Raw genomic sequence first — 19909 nt, forward strand, 5'->3', positions numbered from 1 at the left:
CCAAATTGAGGGTTCAGAACCGGTGAGGGACAGTTGCTGGGAGCAGCAAATGGGTGGGGTAGCTCACAAAGGTGGCAAGCCTTTCAAGCTTCCCCTTCATGGAACCTGCCCATCCTGGGGGAGGAGGCTTGGCACCTCGACCCAGGATGTACTTTGTTTCAGGACCCGAGAGTGGCAGGATCTTGACCCAGGGTTTCAGAAACATATCTGTTAGTGGCCGCTGGCCAGCAGCCAGTCAGCCAGGACACTAGCATTAGGTAGTTTTTCAGGGGGCATCTCTAAGATGCCCTCTGAGTGCATTTTTCATTAAATCCCACACTGCCATCAATGTGGGTTTAATCTGCTGGGTAGCTTGATACCACACATCCCAGTTATCAGTAAGGCCATTATGGTGCCGTGGAGTTCGTAATGACAAACTCCCATACTATATACTCTTTATGGCATTACTGCACTTACAATGTTTAAGAATTGACTTAGACACGCTAGGTGTACAGGGCTCATGCACCTGTACCCTTGCCACTGGTGTAGTGCTCCCAGCTAGAGGGGTGGCTTACCTACACCAGGGCAGTTGATTGTAGGCATGGCACACATCCCTGTGTCCCATGTCGACTCTTCACTTTGTTCTGTACCAAAACAAGCAGCCTGCAATGGCAATGTGTGTGTGTAAAGGTACAGGGCCTCGAAGGGTGGCAAGTGCTTCAGCCCTTAGAGGCTTTCCCGGGTCCCAGTGCCCTTGGTATCCATGGTACCTTTTACAAGGGGCTTACATGTGGCCAGAGAGTTGCCAATTGGGTTTTGCAACATTGCCATTAAGGGAAAGAACATAGGCCCTGGGTACCTGGTTGGCAGGACCCCAGGGCACACTCAGTCAAAGTGCATCAACCATTGTCAAAAAGTGTGGGTCAACCATGCACAAAGGGCAATTTATCTACACACAGGCGTCACAACTTTCCAAGACTTCACATCAACCTCAGTCTCCTTTTCACTCCACTGTCCGTTTGCGGGCTCATTCTAGGAGCCGTTCTCATGGATGTTGTGAGAAGTTGGCCTGATATGTGATGTCCACTATTCTAGTGGGCTCCCTGTATCAGTCCAAACAACCCTTATGGTGATGGTTGTAAAGTCAACCTTATAGACCAGCTATCCTAGTGGTAGCATGGACAAAGCAGTCTTATGCTAATACTTCAGAGAGCATGTGAAGCCAATTGTTTTACCAACAATAATCCCTTGAATACCAAATGAAAGGACACCACACAAGGTATATATCAAATCTTTATGTATTTATTACTAACACAACACCTCTGACCTCATAAAGAGTGCAGAGTTCGAGATACATTACAAGTTACTCAATAAGCATACTATAAGCTGCACAAATACAATTCTGCCCTAGGGGCCTCACGAACCATATACTAAGTAAGTGATATAAGAACCAATTCAGGAAAGGTTAGTAGGCCTAGGGCCTAGGAAATCGTTGGGACTACACTGAACAACCAAAGGTTATGAAGTAGGAGTACCACTGGATGCGTGTGCAGTGTCTAAACACACACACGGGTTACCATAGACTTTCAATGGGAACGTAAAAGTTACAAAGTAGTAGATTTCGGACACTTCCAGGTGGACTACGGGAAAACCCAGTTAAACTAGGACACTTGGATAGTTGTTACCCACGGGAGCACCAGAGTACTCGAGTTACCTCACCCAGGGAAGCCGGGTGCATAGGTGTTCTTTCGTGATGGATTTCGTCGATCAATCCTATGGAGAGCTGCAAGAAAGTGCTGCAAGCGACCAGGAGGAAAGTGTCCGGATGGATCCAAGGGTGGATCGGAGCAGTGAAGAACCTGAAAGCAGAGGGGACAGAGTCTGGGTCACTAGCCAGTGACCAGGAAGGAACCAGGAAGGAACGAGGCGATGTCGAGATGCAATCAGGTGATGAGGTGAAGCTCGTCTCTGCAGCCACGTGGACCAGGAGGTGTTGACGATGACCAGGAGCTGGATACGGACTGTCCCACGAAGGATCTAGCTGTTGGCGGTGTCGATATCCGGATTTGACCCAACAAGCCTTGGCAAAGGCAATCCACGCAGGAAGGGAAGATCGGCTTCTGTTCAGACCAGCAAGTTCTGGGGAGCTTCCCCTTTACAGGAAAGCAGGTGCAAGTCCGGTGCAACCAGGCAAGCGGTGTTGTTTCACAAGGATGTCTTCAGGAGGACCACTAGCCAACGGGCTAGAAACCGTGAAGACGCGTCGAGGAGAAATGCAGGCGCAGGCCCCACGCGGCACTCGTGGAGTGTGGAGGGCTGCGCTTCGGTGCACTTACTGCTCGGGGTTGGGGCTTCTCAAACCCCAATGCACAACTTCGAGGACGCCTCAGAAGCTGCACAGTTAGCAAAAAGCAGGTACTACAGGATGTCCGGTCCCATGTCTCTCGTGTCCGCCACGGGTCTCAGCTTTGCTGTGGATGTGGGTCGAAGTCAGAGAAGTCTGGAAGTCCAGAGGCTGCGTCGCTAAGTCTTCGGGTTCCGGCGGGAGCGTCGACAAAGCAAACCGGCAAGTCACTGATGGTGCCTGTTTGCACAGGGTGGTCACTCCTTGACCACAAGGTAGATGTCTTCAGTCTTCCAGTCGAAATGGAACGTCAAAGGTCCAAGAGTTGGTTTCAGAGTTTCTTTCCAGGATAATCTTATGTCTCTAGACACAGCTCCTAGCTTTATACTAATCTAAGGGACTGGATTACCTGCTAGGTCCCTCCTATGGGTGGAACCTGGGAAGGGGTTCGTTACACCCCTTTCCCTTTGTCCAGTTTCGCGCCAGAGCTGGGGCTGGAGTGCCCCAGCAACTGGTTTGAACCGGGCTATGCATGGAGCACCTTGTGTGCCCCAAGTAGTGTCTAGAAACAGCAGTTTCCATTGAACCCACCCTGCCCCAATCCACTACAGGCTGTCTGGGGAGGTGCTAGCACCTCCCAAGGTAGGAAACCTATTGTCCAGGCCTCCTCTGATGGACTTTCATCCAGCAGTAGGAGGTCAGACTCGTGTCTGTGGCAGCAGCATCCATTTTGTGATGCTGAAGCTCTGTTTAACTTTAACTGGGTAAAGCTACAACTACATGTCTTCTCCCCCTAGAAGGGTGGAATGCTACCCCCGCCGCCAGAACTGGCGGGGAGGGGGGGGGGGGGGTAGTATTCCAAAGTGTTTGACACCTTACACAACATGTTTAGATAAAGCCAAACCAAAGTTAGCATTAACCGCGAGGATTATAATGCACTTAAGAGTATATGGTATGGCTATATCAAAGAACAGCTATAAGGACATGGTTCCGAAAGCTGCAGACAGGCTCAGCTCATGCTAGAGCACCATCTCACATAAAACCAAGCACTCTGCCTTCAGGATTGTCAAGGCCTGCCATAGGAGTGGCTTATAGGTAAATAGGTGTCTATATATAATGGTGAATATAGGAATACTATACCTAAACAAGGGGTGATTACACAACCTTGCCCCAGCTGAGTGATCAGCCAGTGGTGTCAGTTTGGATGGCCAGCCAGGGGTGGCATAATACATGTTGCAGCCCCTGGTAGGCCTTGGATGCACCTATGCCCTGGGTACCTATGGTACACTATACAGGGACTCACAAGGTGACCCAATAGGATATGTACCTAAAGTACATGGAGTCCATTTTACAGTGAGAGCAGATAGCCGGGGGCCCTGATTAGCAGGATCTCAGGCCAACTAAGTTGAAAACCAGCTAAACACTAGGCAAAAAGTTGGGGTAACCATATAGTCAGATATCCACCTTCCTACACAACCCCCCCAAACGAAAGGAGATAAGGCTATCCTTGACTAGGTAAGCCTATATTGCCTAAGTCTGTGGTCTTCAAACTTTTTTGCTCCGAGACCCCCCCTAAGCAAAATGTTTTGAGGTCGGGCCCCCCTACAAAACTTTAAGGCAATGATTGGTGGAGCGGGAGGGACATGGCTGTGTGCAAGGGACGGGCTTATGAGATGACTTCAGGAATACTTTTTCTATAGCTCCTAAACCACTCTAAGTATGATACTTATAAAACAGCAAATGCATCAAAAAAAATGTGTGGTCCCAAAAATACTGCTCCCTTTTATTGGGGTGTTGTAGCCCCTCACACTCTTGGACCCAAATGCAACTACACCTGCTGTATTATTGATAACAGCAGTCCTGAGTAGCAGGCTATCTCCTCTACATCATTCACCTCGTTCGAGGCATGTGGGCTGCTGAATTCATATCTATAGCATATTTCGCCGCCTAGTGTTGGGTCCGGATGATTGCACATTGTTGTCCTGGAAGAGTCTTCGAAGTATCACGAGATAGGTGGCTCCTACCCTGGACTACAGTGCGCATGGTCATCGACTCCATCCCCAGATTGTTTTTTTCCGCCATTGGGTTCGGATGCATATTTGATCACTCAAGATCGGTATCGATAGAGACTTTCCTTAGGCCCGAAGGCCTTTTCATATAGCGTCGGTATTGTTTTGCGTTCGGTGCCCAGCTCTGTTCCGGCTCTGTTCCCGAGTCGGACATCCTGAGGAGTCGTGTGGCTCTTCAGTACTCGAGGCCCACTCAACGCAACCAGACTTTCGACAACACATCATGGAATGGAGCCCGTTCCAGAAATGTCCCGTGTGCGGATCGAAGTATCCCACATCGACGTCCACCCGGTGTGCAACAAGTGCCTCTCGCCGGATCACGATGAAGTCAATTGTATGGCCTGTTCCCGTTTTCGCTCAAAGAAGACGATTCGACTTCGGCGCGTGGCGCGCCAGGAGGCCCGGCAGACGGCCCCGGCGGACATTTTCGAGGGGGAAGAGGCGGACGAGCAAGAAGTTCGAGAGCCGCTTTCTACTCCGACGGAGATCGACTACAACTACGACGCAGACGTAGCAGTGCTCGATGCAGAAGTCGTCGTCGACGAGGTAGGAGACGACAATGAGGCCTATGGGGCCACGGAAGATAGCTCAGGTGAAGAGCTATGCCCCGATCGAACAATCACTAAGGCTCAGGTCGAGGGATCGCCACATGGCCTTACCCAAGACCTTCCACCTGGATCCACGGTCTCGCCTACGGGCCTGACTACGGACACTTCTGCGGAGCCGCCATTGGTAAAATCAAAACCGAAAGTGAAAGCTTCGGTCTCGACGAAACCAAAAGTGATAGAGACGCCGTCGAAACAGAAGACGTCTGTAGCTCTTGTCGCCTCCTCGTCTTCCGACCTGTCGGAGCAGCCGAAGCCGAAGAAGGTTGTCGATCCGGTTAAGTCGCTCAAGGGCGTCGAGCCGAAATCGCTCAAGGGCGTCAAGCCCAAATCGCTCAAGGGCGTCGAGCCGAAGACTGGGGCACCAAGACCAATTGTGAAGGCCGCCGACCCGAAACCATCGGCGCCGAAGGCCGTCGTCACGGACGGAGGACACGGCGACCCAAAAGCGGCAGTTCCTGCACATCGGCCGGAGAAGGCCAAAAGTTCTGCGCTCGAGTCTGCACATGCTGGTAGACCAAGAACGCCCGTCGGGTCGACGGAACCGTCCGCCTCCTTCACAAAGCAGGTGTCGGACTCATTGCAACGCATCAGGAACAAGGCTTCCGCGGTCGATCCGCAGGATACTTCCACCCCGAAGCCCGCTGCCAAGACGCCGACATCCTCGGCGCCAATCCAGTTCACGCTGCCGCCGAAGGCGTTCGCACCCAGGACGGTCGACGACGCGCCTATGAAGGTGTCCACGGGGTCGAAGCCTCCACAGCCAGTTGTGAGCTCGAAGCATCGACAACCCCTGATGGAGGAGCAGTCGGAACAATTTATTGACGGCGACACCGGTAAACTTTCACTCTACAAGAGAAAGATCACGCCGGCACAGCCTATGGAGTCCTACACAATTCCCTTGAAACGCAAAAGGCCTTCTACGGATTCCCCAGTTCTGGTTGAGCCGATTAATCCACGGCCTCGGACCATTGCTCCATCCTCACCCACTTATTCAGATGTGGAGGCTGGGGAGGGGGATGATGAGGAGTACAACTTCCCTGCCAACACTGATCCTGAGGATCACCAGGACTCATGGGCAGATGCGGGGGACCCTGTGGATCCGCACACTGCCCAGGACACTCAAGTGTATAATGTCAAAACCTCCCCTACTGAGGATTCTGCGGCATTCAATGCTCTCATTGAGAGGGCAGCCAAAAATCACGACGTCCAGCTGCATGCTGACCCTGTTGAGGTGGACTTCCTGTTTGATACCTTTTCCACCTCTGAAAAGACTGTCAAGACTCTGCCAATGCTAAAGGGGGTTCTGAAACATGCTGCAGACATTTTTAAGGAACCCACACGTGCCAGGGTTATAAACCCCAGGATTGAGAAGAAGTATAAGCCGGCACCTGGCGACCCTACCTACATCAAGGGCCAGTTGCCGTTGGACTCTTTGGTTGTTTCTAATGCCCGGAAGAGGGCAAATTCTCAAACCACTGGTGATGCTCCTCCCCCTGACAAGGAATCGAAAGTGCTAGAAGCATCAGGGAAGAGAGTGGCAGCTCAAGCGGCCAATATCTGGCGTATTTCAAACACTCAGGCACTCCTGGCCAGATATGACAGGGCACACTATGATACACTTGAGACCCTGTTACAACACTTGCCCGATGAGTATAAAGAGGCAGCGGAGATGTTCATTCAAGAAGGGAAGCTCATCTCAAATGCTTCTATTAAATGTGCACTGGACGCAGCAGACACCGCGGCCAGGGCAATTAACACAAGTGTGATGCTGCGGCGTCAGGCCTGGCTCAGAATCTCCGGGTTCAAACCAGAGATACAAACCACCATACTCAATCAGCCTGTAAACCCTGATCACTTATTTGGACCTGAGGTGGATACCACCCTGGAAAAAATAAAGAAAGACACCGAGACCGCAAAGTCCATGGGGGCTCTCCAGTCCCAACAGTTCAGGGGTAGTACTTTTCGTCGCTCAGGCAATAGAGGTGTTTCCAGAGGCCAGATGTCCCAGCAAACACAGTACACTAAAAGTGGGGCGCAGACCTCTTACAACAAGCAGAGTAGAGGCGGCTATCGTGGCAACAGCACCAAGGGCAGAGGTCGTGGAAACAACAACTCCCGATCCTCCGCCACCAACAAACAGTGACGCCTTGTCACTGCCCCCCGACCATACAACACCTGTCGGGGGGAGACCCCAGCAGTTCCTGCCAGTCTGGAAATCCATCACCACAGACAGGTGGGTCAGAAAGCTTATCCAGTACGGTTATTGTCTGGAGTTAACGTCCACTCCACCCGACATCCCACCAAGGCACCGTCCTATGTCAACAGAGCATTTGCACTTTTTGCAGCAAGAGGTGCTCGTCATGCTGCAAAAAGGGGCAATAGAGCTCGTGCCGGTGGAGGACAGAGGCTCAGGGGTCTACTCCTTGTAATTCCTAATCCCGAAAAAGGACGGGTCCCTCAGACCCATACTGGATCTCAGGCCCCTCAACCAGTACATTCTCTCAGAACACTTTCACATGCTCACGCTGCAGCAGGTTCTTCCGTTGCTCAATCAGGGAGACTTCCTCACAACATTAGATCTCAAGGATGCATATTTTCACATTCCACTACATCCATCACACAGAAAATACCTCAGATTCACCATTCAGAATCAGCATTATCAATTCAAGGTCCTCCCTTTCGGAGTGACCACGGCGCCCAGGGTGTTCACGAAATGCCTGGCGACAGTGGCTGCGCACCTCAGGAGACAAAACGTTCGCGTCTACCCTTATCTGGACGACTGGCTTGTCCAAGCAAAGTCAGCCCAGCAGTGCGCCGCCAACATGTCCCACACCATTCACCTTCTTCACAATCTGGGATTCTCACTAAATTATCCATAGTCGCACCTTCAGCCAGCCCATGTGCGGCAGTATCTGGGCGCGACGATAAATACTCTGGCAGCCACGGCTCAGCCAAATTCTGTGAGGATCGACAGCATTCAGTCGCCGATCCAGAAGTTCAGGCCACAACACTCGCTTCCGGCACGAGTGTTCATGCAGTTGATAGGCATGATGGCCTCCTGCATTTTCATAGTCCCGCACGCGAGACTACATATGCGTCCGCTTCAAGAGTGCTTGGCGCACCAGTGGACTCAGGCTCATGGACAGTTGAAAGACCTAGTGTTGGTGACCGGTCGGTCATACAACTCTCTGCATTGGTGGAATCCCCACAAACTTTGCAAGGGCCGACCGTTCCAGGAGCCTGTGCCACAGATTATCCTGACGACAGACGCATCTCTCCAGGGATGGGGAGCTCATGTACTCCACTACACAGTGCAGGGACTATGGACAACGCAGCAACAGAAGATGCACATCAACTACCTAGAACTGATGGCAATCTTCATGGCGATGAAGGCATTCAAGGTACATCTGTGCAACAAGGTCGTGTTGATCCGGACGGACAACATGACAGCCATGTACTATATACAAAAGCAGGGAGGTACACACTCTCCACAGTCGTCTCATCTGGCTCAGAGCATGTGGAAGTGGGCCATTCAGAGGAACATCTTCCTCATGGCGGAACACCTCCCCGGCAAGGACAATAAGATGGCGAATCTGCTCAGCAGGTACAGCCACCAAATGCACGAGTGGGAGATACATCCATCAGTACTCCTCCCGTACTTCCAGCAGTGGGGTCATCCAGAGATAGACCTGTTCGCCACAAGGGAAAACGCAAAATGCCAAAGCTTTGCCGCCAGGTTCCCTCACCCACAGTCGCAGGGCAATGCGATATGGATGAACTGGTCAGGCAGATTTGCGTACGCTTTTCCCCCAGCACCTCTCATACCGCTGGTGGCACGAAAGCCAAAGCAACACTCTATGACACTCATCCTGGTTGCTCCAACGTGGGCACGCTAACCATGGTACACCACGTTTCTAGAACTCTCCGTGGTACCGCATCAAAGGCTGCACCTCACACCCAGTCTTTTGACGCAGAGCCATGGCGACATTCAGCACCCAGATCCGCAACAGCTCAACCTGGCGATCTGGCTCCTGAGGTCTTAGAATTTGGCTACCTTAACTTACCTCCCGACTGCATGGATATGATACGGGAGGCAAGAAAGCCCACCACCAGAGCATGCTATGCAGCCAAATGGAAGCGGTTTGTCATTTACTGTGCAGAACACAACATCAACCCGCTTGATGCATCTACTCACAACATAATTTGTTATTTGTTACATCTTTACAAATGCAATCTAGTGTATGCTTCCATTCGGATACACTTATCCGCCATAGCTGCTTATCTCCAAAACAGGCAGCATCTCTCAGTTTACAGAGTGCCTGCTATTAAAGCCTTTCGGGAAGGACTGAAACGGGTCATTCCTCCCAGAACCCCGCCAGCTCCTGTATGGAACCTTAATATGGTCCTCACCAGACTGATGGGCCCACCTTTTGAGCCTCTGCATTCATGCGAGATTCAATTCTTAACATGGAAAGTGGCTTTCCTAATAGCCATAACGTCACTGCGACGTGTTAGTGAGCTCCAGGCGCTCACTGTACAAGAGCCATTCATACAGATTCACTCAAACAGGATGGTGCTGCGCACTAACCCTAAATTTCTTCCTAAGGTGGTTTCACAGTTCCATGTCAATCAGACTATTGAACTGCCTGTGTTCTTTCAAAATCCAGAGACAGTGGCTGAAAGAATGTTCCACACTTGACGTGAAAAGAGCTTTGATGTACTACATCGATAGGACCAAAGATTTTAGGAAGACGAAACAACTCTTTGTGTTGGGCAGAAAAGGCAACAAAGGCAACCCCATTTCCAAAGCAGGTATAGCCAGGTGGATCGTTAAGTGTATTCAAATTTGCTATCTCAAGGCTAAGGGCACTTTAACGGTCCCCCCCAGAGCCCACTCCAACCGCAAGTTGGGGGCCTCCATGGCTTTCCTTGGTAATATCCCTTTGGAAGACATTTGTAGAGCAGCCACATGGTCTACCCCACACACATTTACTAAACACTACTGTGTAGATGTGCACTCAAAGCAGCAAGCAGCTGTAGGGCAGGCTGTTCTAAAAACACTTTTTCAAACGTCTGCAGCTGGCACAGGCGGTCGCCGCTAATGGAGGGACTGCTATATATTCTATGCTATAGATATGAATTCAGCAGCCCACATGCCTCGAACTGAATATGCTACTTACCGGTATGCATCTGTTCTTGGCATGTAGGGCTGCTGACATTCATATCCGATTTTGAATAGGGTTCTCTGTCCCTTTCAGAAAAAACATAAAGCTCCCACACTATGTCTCCCTTTTTTCTGCAAAGGTGCCCTCGGTACTAATGCTAAAAAGGAAAATAAGCTCCCATGTCTCTTTTTTAAAGGTAGACAGTGATAACTGTGATGCAATGGGCCCCTCAAACTCATGGGCCCCAGTCCTTCTGCATCTGCTTAATTATTGATAATCAGCAGTGGCCACTTACACACCTGGCAGCAGTACCCGCTACACTAATGAATGGCCTTTTTTAAAGAAAAAAAAAGGCCACTTTTATTACCGCATTTGCTACGTAATCCATCATCTGCTGCATAGTACTACATATCCAATTCTTCAGTGCTGTTAACTAGTACTTACAAACATTCTATTCTGGAGGACAGATTTATGTATTTGATAGTTCTGCTTTATTGTGCAATACAGGAAGACAAATACATTCTTGTTGCACACTTGTGTTTTTAAGTGAACCTAGTTCTATGCATGTTGCGGTTTATTTTGCTGCACAATTCACTTCTTTTGTGGTCTGCCATGTTTTTTAAATATGTTGAGCATGGATTCAGCAGCCATTTAATCTCCCAAACATACTTTGGGATTGGATCACCACAGACACCTTGTTGCTGTTGTCATAAGGCCGTTTGAGCTCAGGTACAATAAAAAAACATCTGCTTATTGCTGCTCAGATTAATATGTCCTCAAAGCACTCGAACAAACATTAACTATTCCCTTGGCCGCTAAACAATTCACACCCCCTTTAACAATTTCTTCTGTAACTTCATCTTGACAACTTCCGTTAGTGACAAACCCTTTTGCATTTTCCCCTGACTCCAATATTTCTTTGCACCGAACCAGCCGATCTGTTCCTGAACCAAGCCTGCCTTCCTTTCATTCCACCATTCTCCTCTTACTTTCCGTTGCTCTTTTCCCTGTTACCTCTAAACTCGTCCTTGGTTTCTTTTGATGAGCTTGACCTCTATAACTAATACCTCTTTCTCTGACTGCAGCTCTTTCCCAGTGCTCAACCTGCTGCTGAAGCCTATTGTCCCTGAACCAGAGTTGGCTAGTAGGCTCAGTGCTTCCCTAGAGTAACTGCTCGGTTGTGAATTCAGTGCTGTGAAGCAATTACCACTCCCAAATCTTCCACGGTGAAGAGGGCAGTACCTACCAATCCACCCAGTGGCCTGCAAGTCCCTCCCTGTGTGGTGTGCATTTAAACCTCATAAGAAATAACAATTGAATTTACCAACACTGTTGTTCTGTAATTACCGCATTTCTGATAATCATGATTCAAGCAGAAAAGAACTGCTACCACAAGATTCGGGACTAAGGAAATTTCTGAAATAAAGGCCTCCGGGCCGGCCTTAGTCCTGGTGGCACCCTGAGCGACAATGTTTGATGATACCCACCTCCCCCCTCCCCCCCCAATGTCCACCTCGCTACGGATTCCCTCACTACCACCATCATTTGACAATGCCCCCCAAGTCTCCATTACCACTGTCTTTTAGATTAATTTAGTTTTATAGCGCCACTCATCCCAGTTTAAGGTGCCAAAACACGTTACATCACACATACGTTGCACGGAGACAATCATACAAGTGTTAATTCGTGTATGGGAAATGTTACATAAGACAGCGGCCTACAAGTTGTAGGAGTCACATGTCATGCATACTGGTAGACAGTATAGTTTAAGAGTTCTTGGTCTGGAAAAGCACAAATTCAGAATTTAAAATGTAACACCATTGTGAGTGGTTTTCTTTAACAAGAAGATTTGATTTCTACCCAAATGAACCCTTTTTGCAATACTAGGATAAGGAAAAACTGAACAAAAAAATATGTAGCTGTAATATATTCCTTGCAGTTTGCATGCAGTTCTTTGATGACAGTTAATTGCACTCAGCTATATATTAGTATTATAACTTTTAAACTGCAAGTAACAAAAAAACTCTCTGAAAAAAACCATAACCCATTGACCTATTTATAGTGTATGTACTTTGTGATCTGAATCGGACATGTTCTGTGCAGCAGGCTCTGCGCTATGATGAGTCAAAAGAAACTTCCACTTCCAGACAAAGCTCCGGTCTCTCCCCAGAAAGAACATTAATCACTGGAGTTATCCTGGCATTTTTATTGATACTTTGAAAATTGCAGGGGCAAGGAAAGTGGCATCAGGTGCTTTGAAAATTATTGATGTTATGCATCATAATAAATACAGTCAGTTGTTAACTCAGTGATATTTAATGGGTTTTGAAGCACTTATTTTGGTACTCTTGCTGTTAGCAGGATGTTGGTTAAATACATTCTTGAGCAATCCTCACATAGGTCAGGAATTGATATGGGCAAAAATAAAAATACATACTTGTCTTTTGTTTTTAGCAACCTTTTTGACCCTGCCAGCACACTTCCTGACCTCCGCCCCATGGCATGCTGATCACCGTTCTCACAAGGGCTCGAATTAAATGAAGACAGCCTGGAAATGCAGCAAATAAACATCGACACACTTCCAGGCTATCTTCATTTACATGCAATTGCAGAGGCATTCGCGCCCCCCTCGGAACCCATCCACACACCCCCACTGGGGGGCGCCCCTCAGTTTGAAGACCTCTGGCCTAAGTGGCCATATAAGGAAGTACCTGCACTAGCATGGTTACCCCCTGTCTCATGGTCCACTAAGCAATCCCTCACCCTAGGGGTATCAGAGGGTCTCCACCATAGGGAATCTCTACCTGTGGTGTGTTTTGGCAAGGTACAAGGCTGGTGTTGGGATGGAGTACTGAAGTGAGGCTCCTCTAATGTAGGGCTCAGCTTCCTCCAATCACTTTCCACCATGTATGCCTTTCTTTCCATGACTGAGTTGCACTGTGCTCTCAGGGTCAACCTCTGGTTGCCTACAGCTGCCTGAACCTTGCTTCCTCAGACAAGAAACCAGAAGAAGGAAAGAAGAAGGGGGACCGAACACCCGTGCCGAAGCTAACAAGACGAGGACTCCCACTGACTTGGTCCCAGCCCTACCGGTCTGTCCCCACCTCAAACCTGCTCCTGAATAATCCCAGTGTGTCCTACAGCCAGCAACCTCGAGAAACACGGAGGACCTGCCTACCTTCAATCCCAAAGACTCTGAACAAATCCTGTCTTCACTGGAGACAAACAACATACTCCAGCTATGCAAGGATCCGTAAGTTTGCACCTCTCTTCACCAGACGCCCATGGCCCGAGTTCAAGTGGCCAAACACCAAGCGGTCTCCCCAGCGATCCTGGCCCGAGATCCGGTGACTCCTGACCTGCCTCAAGCCTGCAGCCGAAGCCTGCAGCTGATGCCTGCAGCCTCAAACCGGAAGGTCCCTCTAACCGCGACCAGGAACTGGTAAGAAGATCCGACCCTTAAAGGCACTTGATGTCCCACGGCCTTGGGTGGTCCAACCGACAGTGCCTTACCAACCCCTAACATCCCAACTTACCTCTTCAAGTGGTAGTCGCACCCAGAAGAACTTCATCCCCGAGCCTGCAGTTCTTTTGCAAACCGGAGACTCCCCATTGAAAGCTACAGGGCTTCCGATGCCAAAACAGCACTCTGCACCTAGCCGCCCCAGTGCCGCTGAGGGAGCATCTTTTGTGCTGGTCTAAACCCCCATTTGTTCTGAGCTTAAATCCGGGAGCTTTGCTCCCACAACCCAGTGGCCTGCTCGTCAGCAGCCACCAACCGAAGGCCTCCTATCCCCAATCGCATAGCATTGGGTCTCAGCACTCCTTGCACCGGGCCTCCCTAGTACTGCTGAGGGTAAGGAGTGCATCTTTGACCCTGGGGGACTTCTGAGTCTAACCCCAGAATACCAACTCCCACAAAAACTACTTACCTGTTAAGCGATAAAAACTTTTAATAGAAAAACAACACTATTTTCCTCCACAATTAGTCAGTTATCCTATGAAGTTGGAAAATCAAAGAAATCCTTTCAAACTAACTAAATAACTAAAACGCTTTTACTTACCTGTTTACTTTTCTTAGACAGTGCAGTATACCTGGATACTGCACTGGCACATTTCTTGTAATCTAAAAAGTAACTTGCATGATATTTGAATAGGGTGTTTAGTAGAATATCAAAGTATATGTACTGTATTCTGAAAAGCATTGATTTGATTACAGTAGTGTTACTGATAATGCAAAGTACAGTAGGAATGCAGTTTACATTTACAATTGCATATTCAAACTGTTGACAAAGTATTTATAGCTTACCTGTGCCAGGCTTGCTTGGTTCTAGAAAATAAAATAACTAATTGTTTTAGTATAAAAATATTCTTTTAGTCTGAAGTTCAGTCTTTATTTGTGGTAGTGAGGTCGAGCAGTAAGGCTTTATCAGAGGACAGTGTCCTTTTACACCCTCAGACAGCACCTCACTCATACATAGTAATAAGCCAAAGGCCTCACATTAGTAACATATACAGGTCCTTTTGTAATAAGGACCAAACTCTAGAGAGCAACCAATCCGCTTCCACCACCCTCTGTAACCTTCCTGGAAGGAGCTCTGGTCCCTCAGATTTTCTACAGCACGTAGTGCTAAGGGAGTCTCCACTGAGCTCTGCTCAGGTTCTTTTAGAATCTTAGCATTTGAGGTATTTTCTTCAAATTTTTCACTATCTGAGTGAAGTCTACTCTATCTTCATGCCGGATACCCCTCAGAAAGGCCTTTTTAGGCCCTGTGAGACTTGCAAAAAGAAGAGATTGCTTGTTGATGACCAGCACAAGGACTGCATGTACTGTCTTTATCCAGACCATTCTCCTAAACACTGCAAGGTATGTCGGACTTTTTCTACAAAAACTTTAAAAGACCATGAGGGAAGGCTTTTGACTTGGCTGCAGAGACTTAAGGACAAAGAGGACCCTTTGTCCTCTGAGGGGAGTGAAACATCACCAACGTCTTCTTCAAAAACTCCTCAGAAAAGGCCCAGAGAAGCTTCTCCACGACCTTCTATGCAGCAACCTCAAAAGAAGACGCAAAAACAGTCTTCAGAAGTTCCAAAACTCTAAGATTTGCCTGCAAAAGACTCTTCTTCCCTTCCAGGTTCAAAGAAGCCAGCTCCAGACCCTCTAACTCCGCCACCGAGGGTGAAGCACACTTTCAAAAAGCCTTTCTCAGCCCCGTCGACGACCACCTCGTCGACGATGGCACTGATGACGACGAAATCTCCACAGATTGCCGTTGGAGTGACTTCGTCGATGACGACGAGTTAAACACTGTCAGTCTCGTCGGCGTACGTCGCCGTCGACGGCACATACCCCTTTGTCGTCGTCGTCGACTTCTTGATCGTCGACGACAGAGTCGACGACGATGTACTCGTCATCGACTTCGTCGTCACTGCTGAGTTTACCGTCGACGACCATCCCGTGGACGACCGCCTCAACGACGAAAAGTCCCTCGGCGGCAGCGCCTGTTACAATCATCGACGATTCCTCATCGACGACGTCGATACCGATGACGGCCTCGTCGACAACGCCTACGTCTGGACTGAAAATGTCATATTTTCATCAGAAAATTACGAAACGAAGGCTGTCGCCTTCGCTTACATCACCCAGTAGGGTTCAACCTTTACCACCCTCGCACCTTTTGGATGAGGAGGAGGATTCTAATAAGGATAGCATGTTTATGGCTGCCAGAAGTCCGTCCGAACTTAATGTTAAGTATGAGGAGGATTCTGATTATGATGATCAGGACATGGAGGAGCAAGAGTATTATCATGAGGACACTCATCAGCAACAACAACAGATGGTTTGTCTTCCTTCAGCCTTGGTCTCTGATCTGTAATTTATGATTTCGGACTACAGAAGGAGGTTTCCTACCTTTGCGCCGTCTCCTGCTCCAGTGTTGTCACCGCCACAGAGAGTGCACGTGCCCGTTCCACCTCCTGTTCCTATTGAGGTGCCGGTGCCACCCCTTCCATCTACAGACGATGAGGATGACGGACGGGAAGAGGCGGAGCTTCAGGATACACAGTCACACCATGACGAATGAGATGACTACGTTATCCATCTTCCCGCATCGCCTTTACCTCCTCGGGCGGACTCACCTCCTGAGGATATAGGAGGTTTCCATAATCTCCTGGAGAGAGCTGCCCAACGATTCAAACTACCTATGCCCTCTCACCAGCAGGACTGTTTCCTTTACAATTTCAAGGAACCTGATAAAAAGTCTGTTAGGTCGATGCCCATCATTGAGAACTCACGAAGGATGCTACAGTGGGACAGGCAGTGTTGCGTCATCTATTTCAATAGAGGTGAGCATACCTTCCTTCCCACCAACCTTTCTTTTATTTTCCATGCACGTTTCCCTGTCACCATTGTACCTTTTGCCAGACTTGCAGTTCTTCGCTTTGCATTTTAATGTTGTGATATATGTATATATATATATATGTATGTATATATATATATATATATATATATATATATATATATATATATATATATATATTTTTTTTTTTTTTTAACTAAGGCTTCATGTTCTTTATGCAAAAGGAAATGTGCTCATCATTGCTTACTATTCTGATTCAGGCATGTGAACCTTCCTGGAAGGAGCTCTAGTTCCTCAGATTTTCGTAAACACAGTGCTATACAGAGGAATAACTGAGGGACTAGAGCTCCTTCCAGGAAGGTTCCAGAGGGTGGTGGCAGCTGATTGGTTGCTCTCTAGAGTTTGGTCCTTATTACAAAAGGACCTGGATATGTTACTAATGTGAGGCCTTTGGCCTATTACTCTGTATGTCTAATGGGACATTACTTTATGTACCGGGGACTCCCATCCCGACGATGGGGAATGATTCAGGCATGTGAATCTATGAAAGATACCAATACTGGATAACTGCAGTTACAGGTAAGTAGCGCATTTCTTCTCCGCCTGCCCTTCCACAGGCACAGGTTCATTCCCCTCTTCTCCATATGCTCATTATGGCTTCACTGTTCCCTTACAATGTCTAGGAATGTACTTAGACACTCCAGGGGAATATCTTCTCATCAGTTATGCCCTTATAAAAGGTATAGTGCAACCAGCTGCTGAGCTGTAAGGCTGTAAGGGATACTTACCCATGCCTCTTGCAGTGCTGGTAGGCCTGACACACAGGGATATGTGCCAGGCCGACTCCTCACTTTTATCTGCACCAAAACACACATGCAAATTGCCACTGTGTCCTGCGTTTGGCGAGGGTACAGTACATGCTGCAGCCCTTAGAGACCCAACTGAAGAGACCATCTCTGGTCACAATGCCCTTGGTACTACTGGTACCTTTCACAAAGAATGTATATGTGTGCCAGAGGTATGCCAATTGTGGAAACAAAGGTACAGGTTTGGAAAAGAACACAGGCACTGAGAACCTGGTTATCAGGAATACAATGCACATTCAGTCAAAGATCCATCAGTCAGGCAAAAAGTGGGAGGGGAGGGTACTGAAACAGAAGTTGTAGGGAAGTGGGTTTCTGCCACCCACACAGCGAGCAAGGGCATTCCAGAATTAAAAGATCCAGAAGTGTTTGTGTGGTTTAAAGTCTCTACTCTGTACCAGTTGGCCTTTCCCCTCCTGTGTTTATTAACATCCATGGAGCTCTTCATACTGGAATGCACTCACTCTCTCTATGGGTGGCTGGGGTTTCTGCTCTCCTGTGGGTGAGAACATCCATGGAGCTCTTCATACTGGAATGCAAATACACGCAGGAGAGCAGAAACCCCTGCCACCCATATAGAGAGAATTAACCCCTATGGAGCTTATCTACTGGAATTTCTTCGCTCTGTGTGTTGGTATCTGGCCTCCTTTGATAGGAAGAGCTCCATAGATGTTTAAACCACACAGAGATGACAGTCTGGGTTTAGAGTCTCTACTCTCCTCTGGGTACTGAGAGGACATTCCGGTAGGAAGAGCTCTGTAGATGTTAATACCCCAGGAGGGGAAAGGCCATCTGGCACAGAGAGAGGACATTCTTGAGGGAAGAGCTCCTTGTTCTCTGCTTTCCTGTAGGCATTAACCCCCATCGAGCTCTTCCTACTGAAATGTCTTTTCTCAGTGGCAGATGGGTCTTTACTCTCCTGTGGGTATTGAGACCCCTGCTACAGAAAGAAGGCATTCCTTAGTAGGAAGAGTCCCCCCATGACTCTTAAATACACAACATTTTGTGCATCAAATGGGATGCCTTGTGCTATCGCTTACCAGTCTTCAGCCCCACTCTGTACGCTTCACATAGTCGGCCTATAGGGTACTGCTGAGATTCTGCCCATGGAAAGCTTGAGATGGGCAGTGGTGGGACGGTTCAGCAAGTACAGAACCCCACTTTACATTTGCTGTTGTTGCATTCTTCACCTGACAAGCTCCTTTGTCTCTCCACTCCCATGAAGCCCTTCTCATAACTCTTCTCAGTACCTATATTACTTGTCATTTGGTGATAATGCTTCCATGTGAAAGTAGTCTTCAGCAAACATATGGGCTGTTGAGCAACAATGACAGTACACCTTTTTACTAAAGATGAATTGTTCATCTACCTTCTGTTCTTTTGCTCTTCGTATTGTTCCACTCTCACTGTTATCTGCTTTGGCTCTCTCATATTACCAATTCTTCTCCTTCATTCCTTAATCATGTCTCTTTTCTGCTTGTGTTTCCTCACACAGATCTAATTTGCAAGACTTGAAGGACATTACTCATAACATCCACTACGAGAGTTTCCGAATCCAACGACTCATGGAGCGCGATGTGCAGCCTAGGAGTCCGGGTTCTGTTGCCCACTTGCCCCCAGATGCAAAGGAGAGCAACTTCTGAGAGATAATGACCTTTGACTTGCCCCTCAACCTAGTTCCCAAAGTGGACACCCATCCAGCACCCACTTCAAAAAATACTTTTTTCTCACTTTTTTGCCTTAATGAAATAGAGGCTGGGCCAGGCCAGATCTCTCTTGAGACCAATTTGACATCTTGCTTCCTTTCTTGCTCTCGCTCACCCCATAATGATGATGTGGCATACAGCATTAATATAAGGCTTAGGGCGTTATTTGAGGGAAGGCTTCATCCAGGACTTTCTGGAACACACCATGGTTGGATGCATCCCTGTCGTCTCTTACCTCAATTGCTGGGCTGGAATTATTCCTGATGTCATGTATCTGTGTTGCTGGAAGACGCATGCCATGGTTGTGGGGTTTCACATCTGTTGCCTAGCCAATTTGCCATCCATGTCCAACAACAATACTGTGTTGAATTTCAGTCTGAACATGTTAAACTTGCCTGACTTTAGAAGGGACTTTGTTCCTTAAGCTATATAGGAGCCACACCCACTATTGAATAAATAAATCCTATATTCTACTTTCATGAGGTTCTGCTTGTTGACTGCTCTATCCAGCCTCTTATTCATAGAAACATAGAAAATAATCAAACACCAAAGGGTTAATGCAACTGAGTAACTGAAGCACGAGCCAGGGCCTTGAACATCCAGTCAAAGGGAAGGATTGGGCATTGCCAGAACTAGTGTTAAGAAGGTTTGGACTTGCACTTAAATGTAGAAAAGGGGCAATCAGGAGCTGGGGTTGCTGAAGCCTTTAAAGACAAGGTGTGTATCATGAAGGCCAGATAAAGAATGCTGTCAAATAGTCCTGCATCCCTTGCCTGGTCATCAAAACGTATTCTTCCAATCCTTGGCAGCGTTTCT

General features: G+C 48.2%; 1 protein-coding gene across 1 annotated transcript in view; it reads left to right on the top strand.

The window, feature by feature from the left end:
* Positions 1 to 19566, top strand: part of SEPTIN12 (septin 12) — a 539550-nt gene extending 519984 nt beyond the window's left edge. The window contains exon 12 of the mRNA XM_078662920.1: positions 18883 to 19566. Coding sequence (XP_078519046.1) covers positions 18883 to 19030 — 148 coding nt within the window. The 3' untranslated portion in view covers positions 19031 to 19566. The remainder of the gene's footprint in view (positions 1 to 18882) is intronic.
* Positions 19567 to 19909: the final 343 nt, after the last annotated feature.

This window comes from Lissotriton helveticus, chromosome 10 (assembly GCF_964261635.1).
Source record: "Lissotriton helveticus chromosome 10, aLisHel1.1, whole genome shotgun sequence".
Classification (NCBI taxonomy): domain Eukaryota; kingdom Metazoa; phylum Chordata; class Amphibia; order Caudata; family Salamandridae; genus Lissotriton; species Lissotriton helveticus.